General features: G+C 36.0%; 1 protein-coding gene across 4 annotated transcripts in view; it reads right to left on the minus strand.

Moving 5' to 3' along the window:
• Positions 1–3,113: 3,113 nt before the first annotated feature.
• Positions 3,114–14,160, minus strand: part of LOC138325257 (transportin-1-like) — a 31,342-nt gene continuing 20,295 nt past the window's right edge. For 2 of the 4 annotated variants that reach the window (XM_069270786.1, XM_069270785.1), the window contains exons 15-22: positions 13,900–14,058; positions 12,529–12,616; positions 11,406–11,504; positions 10,926–11,024; positions 8,650–8,725; positions 7,376–7,550; positions 6,596–6,717; positions 3,114–6,116 (exon numbers count right to left, since the gene is read on the minus strand). In XM_069270786.1, coding sequence (XP_069126887.1) covers positions 6,610–6,717; positions 7,376–7,550; positions 8,650–8,725; positions 10,926–11,024; positions 11,406–11,504; positions 12,529–12,616; positions 13,900–14,058 — 804 coding nt within the window. In that variant the 3' untranslated portion in view covers positions 3,114–6,116; positions 6,596–6,609. Of the gene's footprint in view, positions 6,117–6,595; positions 6,718–7,375; positions 7,551–8,649; positions 8,726–10,925; positions 11,025–11,405; positions 11,505–12,528; positions 12,647–13,899; positions 14,059–14,160 lie in introns of all 4 variants that reach the window. The other 2 variants (XM_069270784.1, XM_069270782.1) reach the window with 1 other exon arrangement.

Raw genomic sequence — 14,160 nt, forward strand, 5'->3', positions numbered from 1 at the left:
CTAATCGGTGAACAAGATGACCGACAGGCAGCCAGTTTGGATTTTGCTAGTTGAAATTTAAAAAGCAGAGAAATATCCCTCTTTCCATTGTCAGACATAGACCATTCTTTGGGGGCCGCCAAGATCCTCTCGTTTCTTTCCTAAACTGCCTCCGGTTTTGTTTTACTATAAGATAGTCCAGAGACCACATGGAGTATCAAGGACGGGGTCCGCTCTGCAAACCAATGTATTGGCAGACACTCACTCTGGCAAATCTTGTATTACTGAAGTCCATTATTGCAAACACTGTATGGGCTGAAGGCCCTTAATGCCAAACCTTGCATACAAGATGCCCACGCTGCTAATGTACACATAACCTTCGCTTGTCAATAGTAACAAACTAACTACTTCATTAATAGAAGCAGACGTCTATTTTGGCAAACCTTATATGTGCAGGCGTCCGCGTATTGACTGATGGATTTTCACTTCCCCAAACCTTTCGCGGACAGAAATATCTGATAGATATTTACCGACGCTTCCTCTGCCGAAACTTGTCATTCCATTGGCATGTACACGTGTCCACTCTTTTTAAAACCCGTGTTTGCGCATACGTCCGTTCTGGTATAAATATTGTATGGACCGATGTCCACTCTGGCAACCTTACATAGGTAACGTTCACTGCCAAACCTTACATGGGCAGATGCTCACTCTACCAAACCTTGTATGGGTAGATGCTCACTCTACCAAACCTTATAATGGCAGATGCTCACTATACCAAACCGTGTATGGGCACATGCTCACTCTACCAAACCGTGTATGGGCAGATGCCCACTCTACCAAACCGTGTATTGGCAGATGCTCACTCTACCAGACCGTGTATGGGCAGATGCTCACATACTAAACCTTGTATGGGCAGATGCTCACTCTACCAAACCGTGTATGGGCAGATGCTCACTCTACCAAACCGTGTATGGGCAGATGCTCACTCTACCAAGCCTTGTATGGGCAGATGCTCACTCTACCAAACTTTACATGGGTAGATGCTCACTCTACCAAACCGTGTATAGGCAGATGCTCACTCTACCAAACCTTGTATGGGCAGATGCTCACTCTACCAAACTTTACATGGGTAGATGCTCACTCTACCAAACCGTGTATAGGCAGATGCTCACTCTACCAAACCGTGTATGGGTAGATGCTCACTCTACTTAACATTGTATAGGCAGATGCTCACTCTACCAAACCGTGTATGGGCAAATGCTCACATACTTAACCTTGTATGGGCAGATGCTAACTCTACCAAACCGTGTATGTGCAGATGCTCACTCTACCAAACCGTGTATGGGCACATGTTCACTCTACCAAACCCTGTATGGGCAAATGCTCACATACTTAACCTTGTATGGGCAGATGCTCACTCTACCAAACCGTGTTTGGGCAGATGTTCACTCTACCAAACCTTGTATGGGCAGATGCTCACTCTACCAAACCGTGTATGGGCAGATGCTCACTCTACTAAATCGTGTATGGGTAGATGCTCACTCTACCAAACCGTGTATGGGCAAATGCTCACATACCAAACCGTGTATGGGCACATGCTCACTCTACCAAACCTTGTATGGGCAGATGCTCACTCTACCAAACCGTGTATGGGCAGATGCTCACTCTACCAAACCGTGTATGGGCAGATGCTCACTCTACCAAACCGTGTATGGGCAGATGCTCACTCTACCAAACCGTGTATGTGCAGATGCTCACTCTACCAAACCGTGTATGTACACATGCTCATTCTACCAAACCGTGTATGGGCAGATGCTCACTCTACCAAACCGTGTATGGGCAGATGCTCACTCTACCAAGCCTTGTATGGGCAGATGCTCACTCTACCAAGCCGTGTATGGGCAGATGCTCACTCTACCAAACCGTGTATGGGCATTCCTTTCATACCCTCTATTTACTATACAGATTTTATAGCTAGTATGAGCAGATCTGCATAGATGCTAACTCTGCCAAACCGTGTATGGGCTTATGCTCACAGTTATGGCCAAATGTTCACTACTGCAAACCTATATGTATAATCAGACATTATATGTTTTCAGGAAACCGATATCGATCCATGCTGCAGACTTCATCGCTGAATTTCCGTTAAAATAAGTCATATATTTGCCAACCTTATATAAAGGCAGACCTTTCTACTAAACCTTGTATAGACAGACGCTGCTTTTTCTGCCAAACCTTAAATGGACAAACGCTTTCTATTCTGCCAAACCTTAAATGGACAGACACTTTCTATTCTGCCAAACCTTAAATGGACAGACACTTCTCTTTCTGCCAAACCTTAAATGGACAAATGCTTCTCTTTCTGCCAAACCTTAAATGACAGACGCTTGGTTCTCTTTCTACCAAACCTTGTATAGACACACGCTGCTTTTTCTGCCAAACCTTAAATGGACTAATGCTTCTCTTGCATAAAGGTACGATAAACCAGCTATTTCTTCTGTAATTAAATCTAGGCCTCCATTTTTTGGCTAGTTGTTCGATTTGAAACTAGCATCAATAACTACTCTCAGCCTGCGATGGAAAATAATTTTTGTTTCTGAATGCCTGTGAAATACACGGAAATATTATGGCATGCAAAAATAACTTTACAGTAGTCTTTAAAGATGCTCCACCGCTGACAAATGGTATTTGTTCACTATCAAAACCAGGAGCAGATGATTTAGTATTTTTCTTCAGTTACAAAAGTTACTTACTTTACACCATTACCACCATTGAAAAGTTTGAGCTTCTAATTTTACTTGAAGAATTTTTTTTTTTTTTTAATAATAATAATAATAAAAAGTGAAAAATAATTAATTGCATCCTGAAAAAATTCTGTGTCACTATATCCTATATGGAAGGAAGTAGCGATTGCGCATGCACCAAAGGCGAAATAAATTATTTTATATTATTTTTTTGTGTTAATTAGACATATATATACATGATCAAACACCAATTATTGTTCAGCTGATAAATATCATTTATGCTTTGTCGGCGGTGGAGCATCTTTAAAATGCTCATTTAAAAAGCATCTAAATTTTAACTAAAATCATTTGTCCAGATTGAAATTACTCTTTAGAAAATACAACACACAATTCTTCCTTTATACATTTTAATTCCATGCATGCAGATTAAAACTTTCTGTATGTACAAATGGTACAGATAACGCTAAGCACAAAAATGTCCAAATCTAGTGTAGCTGAACAACTAATCATCACATCCTAAAATTGGTTGATCAGAAAAATTAACTCTGTGTATCACAACTTCAGATTAGGCGCTGTCCCTTAACTAAATGGAAATGTGTTTTACTACATAGCTGCACAAAGGTTCACATGACAACATTACTGAACTACTTACACGCCAATGTTGCTGGAGAAGAGAGTAGATTGACAGTTATCCTATAATACAATTTATTACAAAATAATTTATTTACTATTTATAATTATAAATAACGAAAAAAATAAAATCCTTCTCATTATCCTCATCATAACGCTACTTTTCAGTATGGCTGTTCGTACCTAATATATAATAATAACCGCATCTACAATTGAAAGACTTACAAAAACACCTATCATAAAATGAAAAATACAACAACAATAATAATATAACTTCAAAAAAAAAAGATATAAAAAATATTCCCAGATTATAATAACATCACACGTTAAAAACTTAAGAACACCTATAGTAGATCACAGATTGCGGTACACAAGGACCTGCTAATACCGGTGTGCGGTCGGTCGGACTTGGTTCAGGTTGATCCCAAGGGTATCACTTTTGTCCAGACACTGAACCACATACACCTGGGTAACAAGCTTCAGAAGCAAGGCTGTCAATGGGATCACTGGGCATTGTCTTTCATTGTTGGTAATTGTGTAGCAATTATCAGAAACAGAACAATAGGCTACAAGAACATTTCACAGACCCATAACTTACCCTAGCCACTTATAATTACCATTAATCGCGATCATCAACTTCTCAAATAAGCAGTTAATCTATTCCTGTTACCTATCATATATTTAACATCAGTAAAACATAAATAAATATTTAAAAAAAATACCTATCATTTACAAATCTATATACACATATCACATTTTAAAAGTAACCCTCTAAAATTAACATGAATTCATTAGACCTGCCCAATGATCCCAGTTACAGCCTTTGTGATGACAAGTCTTTGAACTTCTGAACTCAAATGAAGCAAGCAAAAGTTGTGTTCGGTCTTACAATTAACACTTCGTTGCTTCAATGTATTAAAACACAGTTTATCAATGGTTCAGAACAATCCTGCCTGTTGTCAGACACGACTCCTACAGGTGGCTTGTAGGACACAGAACTGTGTGAACTCCATAGTAAAGGCGGTGTTTACCTTCTAGAACGTAATGTACGTAAAACGCTTCCAGCGTGGTGGATGCAGGATTTCTTGGATGTTAACTCCTGCTGATCCTCCGCCCCCTAGTCCCAGGGGACCATCCCCTACCTTCTTGGGCGGATTCTCTATTTCAAGTCGCTTATGTTGGGTTTAGGTAATAATTAGTGACAGTAGCGATTATATTAGCATTGTAGATGTTGGTCAAACTAACAACTCAGGACATGAGTAAGTCTGCTAGTATATGAATGGTCCGACTGTCCCACCACTTACGACATATTAGGTCATTCAGTCTTAGCTCCCAGAACATGGAATGGTCAGTCAGTCGGACCACCCAGGACATCAGTCGGTCAGTTTGACCAGTCAGGAGATGGACAGAATAGAAAGGACAGAATAGTGCCCTGGACAATCCAGGTTGTAGTCAACACATTGACATGACAGGTGAAAACACAACTTCATCTTAAGTTGTAGGACATTTCCTCTAGACTACTTAAAACTTACTACAAAACAGCAAAGTAGTTATCTGTATTTACTCAAACTTGGTTTTCTGGTCCAAGAAAATTAGATAAATTCAAATGGTTCATTTTTACTAAATTGCTTTTCTTCTTAAAATCACTTATTCATAAAAACAAAAAAATATTATTTGCGGCCTTTACCCTCTATAAAATTCCAAAACATTTTTGTCTTGTGCTATATGGATTTAAACCTACAAACTCCTTAATATAATATTTCCTAGATTTGTTTTCATATTAAGAATTCATACATTTCAGAAACTTGAAATTCTCAATTTACAATTTTGACCTTGAATTTCAAGTAGGACAAATTGCAGACATTATATTAACTTCATGTGTTTGAAGTGCATGTGGTAATTTGATACTTTGAATAAATGTATAAACCATCTGTGTAGAAAACAATTTGATTAACTGACAAATGTCAAGGCGTCTGAACAGACCAATCTAAACCTGCACATGTACACAGGACGACGCTAACAAAATGAGGATGCAGTCTGCAAGCTATTAACGAAAGCACTAGGTCTCCAAGCTTGTTATGTCCATTGATTTATACATTTCAAACAGAAAACCTGATTTCCTCAACATCAATAAATACATAGAAAAAACAGTTGATTTTCAACTCATTTTGGAGCAACAAAAAACCCTCCTTAATTAAGGTAGTTGAAATAACAGTAATCAAATTTCAGTTCAACGCTGAACATGGAAAGAAAGAGAAAAACAAGTGATTTTTTTATCATCTTAGACATAACCAGCTGTAGAAGGTCCCTAAGCCCTCTTCATTTTACTCTACTGCTATACTTCAGAAGAAAAATACTGATGCTATGAAATACAAGTACTGGACACGGGTCTCGAGGAGTATCACGCAACTTATATGTCGGGCATGCAATACTCTACTGAAACCACAGTTACCTAACAATCCCGGTGACAAATCTGTCGGACATGTAATATGATGTATAAATACTTAGCCCTCCCCTTGACGCGACCCTCCCTCCGCGATGGATACAGTTGTGCTGCGGTACAGCTGGGCACACTGAATGGCTAGTTGTGGGATGGAGACCTCCCCTAGCTCCCTGCCCTGCTGTTACCCGCGAGCTGATTGGCTACAGAGGCCCCCCTCTGAGCTGGCCCTCCCATTTCGCGATGCCAACCCCATTGTGTGTGGCCCCATAGTGCCTGGGCATAGGATTTGCCCGGTTAGCACATTCCCTTTTCCCCGTGGCCTGCAAAAAAATAAAAATAACTTATTACAGAAACTATCAAACATAAGTCATTCAAGATTTCAATAAAGTATGATTTGAATTTTCAAGGAACATTGGTTAATATTGCAAAATTCATTATATATATTATCATTTTTATTACCTGATTGTTTTTTGTAATGTGTATAAGGAACTTATAAGGTTTTCAAATAGAGTTCCTTGGTCTGCAATGATTGATATTTTACTGTGATAATGACGATTATGGCTTTAATTCAGACATCACAATAAGATTGCTTGCATTCCTGTGACCTAGTGTAAAGGGAGAAAACTCCATCACAATTTACAGCACTAATATAGTATATCTAAAGATATGATTGCAAGGGAGACAACATCACTATGTTTAAAACCATTTCACCATGGACCAATTAATAAGAAAATCTCCTACTTATACGTCACACATTGGCAATGTTGTTTATAGGGAAGACAACTCTGTCATTACTTACTGTTTGGATACAGGTCACACAGCGTAGTGGACAGCCAGGCGCTCCCTCAGAGGTTGAGGGAACTGATCAGAAAACTTGGTCCAGTTTTCTTCTCCTACCTGGTTCTTGAAGCCGTGTAGGATCTGCAACAAAGCAAGGAGATTTCTTATTTCTGTAAATTAAAATACCTACAAATTTCAAATTTAATCCAACCTCTTTTTCCTTTTTAAAGACTAAAACATCTGTTCTACATAATATAAAGCATATGTTTGATATAGAAATGATGGCTATTCTCTAGCATAGTAAAATGATAACATTTCATTTATAATCAATGGGAACAGTTCATACACTATGTGATACCCTTTAATGTTTGTGTGGGAATATTACAAATAATTACGTTCCATCACCAGTATCTCTGGTGGTGATTCACCACCGGAGATACTAGTCCCGCACAAACATTATCAAGTATCATGTGTATTAGTCTCATTTCCTAATGCTGAAGATATTGACTTGCTAATTCCTGGTTTTTTATATTGCTAAAACTAGCCTAAAAAGCAGTCATCTGGTATTTGGCAATAGGACAGCAAGTATTCTTTGGAAAATGTTCCCTACTTTTTATTTCATACATTTAAATTGGTTTAAATATTGACGAAAGATGCATATTGCAACCTATTGTGGAATATACCAACTACTGCAGTTTTTATTTACTAATCACCAAGAGGGCACATTTGGACTCTTCTTCTTCACGAACTGGAACAGTGCATTACAAAATTTTGGGGGTGGAAGCTTTGATTGTGTTACCTTGTAGAACATGTCTTTAAGGTCTGCTTTAGGCTGTGACCAGGATGCCACAGCGTCGCAGAAGAAGATGAAGTCCTGCACCACACCTCCAGGGTTTACATTGATCATGTGACAAACGCCACGGAAAGCAGAGTCCTTCTCTTCATTATCACGAATGTTACGCAGCGATGTGCACCTGTAAACCCATACAAGATTAACACTGCACAACACTCACTAAGTCTGGAGAGGCACAAAAAAAACCCAATCAGTCTATAAAAGCTATATTCACTTAAAATTTCTGTGCAATTAATATCATTTCAGATTCTGACACTATGAGCTGACTTTATCACAAACATTTCCTTTTAAATCATGTAAGTGATTTCTGTTTAGTTTGCAAACCCAAGAAAATGTCCAAAAGCATAGAAAAAGGTATCCATGTATTTTGCATCCTTATGTAAAGCTTTTAAAATTTTATGGAGGTCATATTTAAAAACTGCGAGGACTCCAAAAAATCGATACCAAAAGTAATTTGGAATTGATCTTGGATCTTTCATTGGGCCTAGAATGCTCATCAAGGTACAAATTTGCTGTACTTCACATTTATTTTTGAGCCAATGGCTGAAATCAAGTCTAGGTTGGAGTAATGAAATATTTTTGAAGCATAACCCTATCAAAAATATCATAGAATTGTATATTATTTTGATTGGCCAAGAAAAACACAAATAATCTTAGTTTTTGAAGTGTGGTATTTTCTACCATATTTAACAAAATATCTAAAACACTACACCAATGAAAGTCATTTTTTTAGGAAACAGATGGATGATGCACCGAGGCATTTTCAATATTAAGGTTTATCACTGAAGTACCCACATTCCTTACCCCTAACCAGCAATATAGGTGTTCAACAATATAAGTTAAGGTCATCAGTTTGAATTAAATTTCAAATGCTTAAATGCTTCAGGTTAATATTCTGGAGTTTGAATTTCTATCCTAAATCTTTTAACAGCTGTACAGAAAATGTTTGTTGATATTTACAGTACTTTCATTTCATCATGCAAAAAGAAATGATCTTGAATCAAACATTGGACATTTAATTAAATGTACACAATTATGCTTTTTAATTTGGTAAAGCACTGATAACAAGAAATTACAGGATTTTTTCAAAATGAAAAAGAGCAGGCATGTGACCCCATATATTGACTACAATACAAACACATACACTAATATATCAATATATATATCTACTAATAATGATATAAGAGAAAAGAAAAGTAAAAAAAACAAGTGTTACACACCACTGTCGTATAAACTGTTGTAAACTAGGTGCCACTTCTTGTGGGCATACTAAACCAAGGCGACCGATTGTTATGGCTACGTAACCACGGTGACGATGATATCAGACGACGGTGGCACAGAGACGAGCACGAGGGCAATGATAAGGGAAGAAAAACAGAGAAAGACAACAAATCAACCAAACATACAAGCAAATTAAATAATCATTGATAATAAACCCACACCTGCTCCACTTAACCCCACACAAGCTCCCAATAATATATATACCGGATGCTTATTAGTGCTGTTCAAGGAATTTCTGAATCTCATACCAATTAAAAGCTTTTTTAGCTCATGCATACTGGATACCAATATTGAAAAAGTTGTTAATTTAGTTTTCATCTACAGACAGAAACTGCAGAAAAGCTAATGTAATGACTGCACCTAGAGATACTGCAATAAAACAAATTCTCTTTTTTGTAATCCCATCGGAGCACTTTTTATAAGGTTGTGCATAAGGAATGGGTTTATCAATTAACTGATAATTAATAAGATTAAATGTTCTATTTTTAGTTATAATGGTGACTTCTACCTTTGACCTTTAGACATAAAAAGCAATCCCAAAGCAAACAATTTTCAAAAAGAAGATGTGTATGAAGTTCTAAATTAATTTGCCTGCGAAAACAGTAGAAATTTTAGTACCAGGTTTATTTGAAAAATGTGAAAGAATGAATTCTCAAAACCATTTTCACTTTGTCAAATGAACATTATTCCAGGTATATACATGAGCGTATATCTTTTTTCAGACATTATCAAATTTTATTTCAGCTTGTTATGTAGTTTAAATTTCCTTGTCAACATCTTGTAAATTGTGTATCAATATTTTGTTCAAGAGGTTGTGTGAGGTTTAGAGCCTGAAATCATCTTGATAATCATGTAAAATATAATACAAGCAAAAGAATGTGACAATGTTGTGTGCTGGCATTGAATACAACGGTCAGATGAACACTTATACAAATCTTCAGTTCAAAAAACCTGAACAGAAAAAAAGAAACAAGGAATGTTAAAACATGTATAGACGAGACATACACAGATAAATTCATCACCTGTATCTTTGAAGAGCAATTACAAAATGAATTTCTATGATAATTAATCTTTGTCAAAACAACTAAATTCTATGAAGCTGGAACTTACAAAATGAACTCCTTTGATAATTAACCTTCGTCAAAGTAACAAAATTCTATGAAGCTGGAACTTAACGTTTCCATAGAAGAATGAAAATTAACTGAATGTTTATGAACAAATTTAAGTAATTATTACTTGGACTATTGAAACTTGACCGACAGTTCCCAAAATATAGATCAACTTGGCTTATTTTGTATTGACAGCTACTGCGTCAAAAGTTGTAAATACATCATTTTACAATGTATTCACCTCTGGGGTTATGATTTGAAGCTCTAAATGAAGCAGTTCTCTCTAACATTCTGAAGTTTTCTCAAATGCCAAAAACTCGGCATCACCTTAAAGACTATGGCTGTATTGTAACGTAAAACACGCCCAAACTAAAGATATTTATCTATAAGTGAGTTATGCAATCAGACTTGATATCATATCGAATCTTCAACAATAAGGCTGTGTGATGTTATATGAAATTTCATCGTTAATACAAAAAAAATTCTGAGATAAACCTACATTTTTTAAGGTTTTCAATACTGAGCAAAGAACAAACAACTTGTTACTACAGTATTTTATGACACCACATAGACATATACACTAACAAAAATATTTAAAACCTAAACGTTGAGAAAACACAAACTGATTTCTTTGGTGTACATATACACAGAATTAATCAGTTTACAAAACAACGCAGAACATTGATCTAGTTTTTGGCATTTTCTTTAAAAATTAGAAAGGTTGAAATTTGTGTTTTCTGATTCAAATAAATCTGTGTATGAACAGTTTTAATAGTAAGCCACAACCAACTGTAAAAGAAGACGGTATAGCGTGCATATTGGTCAGTCATCACAAAATACAGATTTATTACAATAATCAGGGTACACTTCTATTGTGAACAGTACAAAAGAAATGTATAGAAGATTCTACTGTCCGGCCTCAGGATCTACTAAGTAAGATATCAGCATGCAACAAACAACATAACTATTTAGTAAATTCCTCTCCATTTGTAACATCATATTTATAAGATTTATTTTACTGATTAGTGACCTTACTACAAAAACCAAAATTGAGATATTTTTCCATCGATAATGGACTAGAGTAAATGTGCTGTGGAGACACTTACCTGTGTTCTCGAGGAGAGTTTTAGGTGTATTGGGTCGGTTAATGATGTCAATTAGTGGAGCCAACACCAGTGTAACGTAGGGCTGCATCTCCGTGGCAACTACAAAACATAGCCTTCATTATGTCTCAAAATCTAAATATTTAGATAAACAATACAAGTCTATTTGGATCAACGATCTCTGTGGCAGTCATGGTATCCTAAACTCAATATTCTTATTTTAAAAACATTTCTCATTTGATTTTACTTGATATAAAAGTTAATTGTACCCTACAGAGATAAAATTATCACTATTTTGTGTGAAGTGTTACAGGGCAATAAAATTAACAAATGCTGAAAAATTTAAAATGATATCAATATTACCGCCAAATCTATCTGAATGAAACTTTCTTTTAATTTTGTTATTTTAGATTTAACACATGAGAGGGGAGAGAAGATATATGTGGTAAATTAATAAGCTTCAAGTTACGAAAACATCCATACCCATTTTAATTGAGATTTCTCCAATGGCCCAAGTGGCATTATTACACACAGAAATAAACTCAGGATTTAGGTTGGAGCCTAAAATTGGCATGAAGTCTCCTAAAAATGCAATAAACAACATGAATATGGCTTAAACAGATGTAAACAGATGCAATTATATTTCTGAGGATTTGGTTTCTATTCAAGTGACTTCATAAAATGAATTTATGTATTTATTTTTTAACAACAAGTTCACTCCAGAAAACCTTTCCATGTGCAAGCATTTATAAAAATAATTTTGGGCATGTTTTAAGATTAGGAAACCTTGATATAATTTTGGTTCTGGTATTTTCTGTTTATCAATTAAGGCTGAAAATTTTGACATACAAAATCCTCAGTCCTAAAGAGCACTTACGTAAATGTCACTTTTTTACCCCCATAATAATATTTCCAATTTTACTTGATTTTTAATGAAACTGGTTCAATCAACATATAATTTAAATATTTGTCCTAAAAAAGCCAAGTCAGACAGTACGAATACATTGCAACACTCATCGTCCTGAAACTTGTGTGCAAGTGAATATCATCATACCTAGCTTTCAATACTGATATTCCTTGTAACCTACTTATTGATGATCCTGTGGCCAAGTTTTCTTCTATGTTCAAGGAACAGGCTCTTTAATTTCATTTTTTTTAAACAAATCAAGTCTAATACAAAGTATTATAAGTGTTACGGAAGTTTTTACATCACAGCTCTATTCCATGAACATTATTCACATCCCCCCCCTCCCACAAGATTTTGACTTCAGACTGGATGAATACATGTTTAATGATGAAATGACAAGAACATCTTTCTATTTGAGAAGAATTTTCTCTCTCTACAATTCAGGAATGACACAAGTTATTAGTTTGAATAAATCCCCTTATTGATTTATAGACAGAGCTAACAAGCACTGTCGATACAGAATCACAAAACACAGAAAAGAAGAAAGCCACAGTGACAAAATAAAAGTCACAATAAAAATCACGGGTGATTTCTAATTGATAATGTTATTACCCGCACACGAGGTGTTGAGGAGAAGTATCACTACAGGTACAACATAAGAGAAGTAGTTACCAACCATGCTTGCAAACAAGCACCCACCTATGCAAGGTTTGACATGCTGAAAACAGGCCTTGGTCAAGTCACCTAGAAGTGCAAATGAGCTCTGTCGAACCTCTGGCATGGGGTCCTGTGGTGTAGGGCAAGAATACAATGTCATCTAAAGGCAAAATTAAAACTCAAAAGCATCTGTATAACACCTTGGCTATGTATGTTCCACTTCCGTGACACTTTGCGTCAGAATTATGAATTTAAAAGCAGTAAATTTCAAAAAGTTCAGGCACCATGTTTTCCAATTATATAATCATTTTGAAAGTAATATAATTGTCCTGAAAATTAACAGAAAATTAAATTTCACTTTAAATTTTATTCTGAAGTTGGGAACAGTATAACCAATATCAAAAGAAAAACCATTATCTGACCTAGTTAAAAATGAAGGACATGAAATATTAAACATTGGGGGATATCACAATAGATACTGTAAATGAAACAGATAGGTGAGTAAAACAAACCATGTGTACTAGTTATGTACATAACTACTGAAGTCAGCTACATATAGTCTTGTAGTACTAAACACATGCAAAGTGTATAGCATCAAATATAGACATCATTTTTATCAAAAAAAAAAAAAAAAAAAAAAGTAAAATAAAATACAGATAAAAATCAACAACAACAACTCCGGGCACAGCCTCATTCTGAAAGGGGGAAGCCTCTAACACTAGACAGGAAGTCAGTATCTGTTGATTTATCTAAACAGGAAGTCCATAGCTAACATCTTGTCTGTATCACTTTAACAGGAATGTTAATGCTAACAGGATGTGTATTCCGTCTTTGCATATTACAGAGTTAGCTCCCTTGCGGGTAGGTATCCATTGTTACGTCATTATTTTGTGAGTGCAATTCACGTCATTTTCTCTGAAAACTAGGAATGTTAATGCTAACAAGATGTGTATTCCGTCCTTGCATATTACAGAGTTGGCTCGCTTGAGGGTAGGTATCCATTGTTACATCATTATTTTGTGAGTGCAATTCACGTCGTTTTCTCTGAAAACTATGACGTTATGCTTGCAAACACATGACGTCACAATCAATACCTACCCGCAAGGGCAGATAACTCTGTAATATGCAAATACAGATTAACTCTATGTTAAGTCACTTTTTATATATTTATATTTTTTTTAAAGTCTTGTCTTGTTTTATCTTTGCATAAGAAATCTGTTTGTGGAACACATTAATGACAGCACCTGTGATATAAGTTTGGGATTTAAAATCAGAACTAAGAAGCTAGGACATGAGGCATTGTACATGGAGTAAACAACACATTACCATTATAATGCATAGTTCTATGGCATTCACCCAATTCTTTATGGCAATTTAAAATTCCCAGGATAGGAAATCCTGAGAACAGCTTACCTGCATACACTGGAATAGCAACTTCAGGATGTTACTGTTGGCTACGAGCGCTTCAATGTGTTGTTCAAGACCTTCTGCTAGGCCACTGAGAAGGTCGAGAGCCACAATCATGAAATCCTTGTCTGGGGGTTCATATCTGTCTGGGTGTGACATACTCATCTACAAAGTTACCGAGAATCAAGTCTTCAACTTTCAAAACAACAATTTATATCCGGCTTTGATATGTGAATGCCAATGCAGAAGAGAACAGTTGGGGCTAAT

The sequence above is a fragment of the Argopecten irradians genome, chromosome 6, assembly GCF_041381155.1.
Source record: "Argopecten irradians isolate NY chromosome 6, Ai_NY, whole genome shotgun sequence".
Taxonomy (NCBI): Eukaryota; Metazoa; Mollusca; class Bivalvia; order Pectinida; family Pectinidae; genus Argopecten; species Argopecten irradians.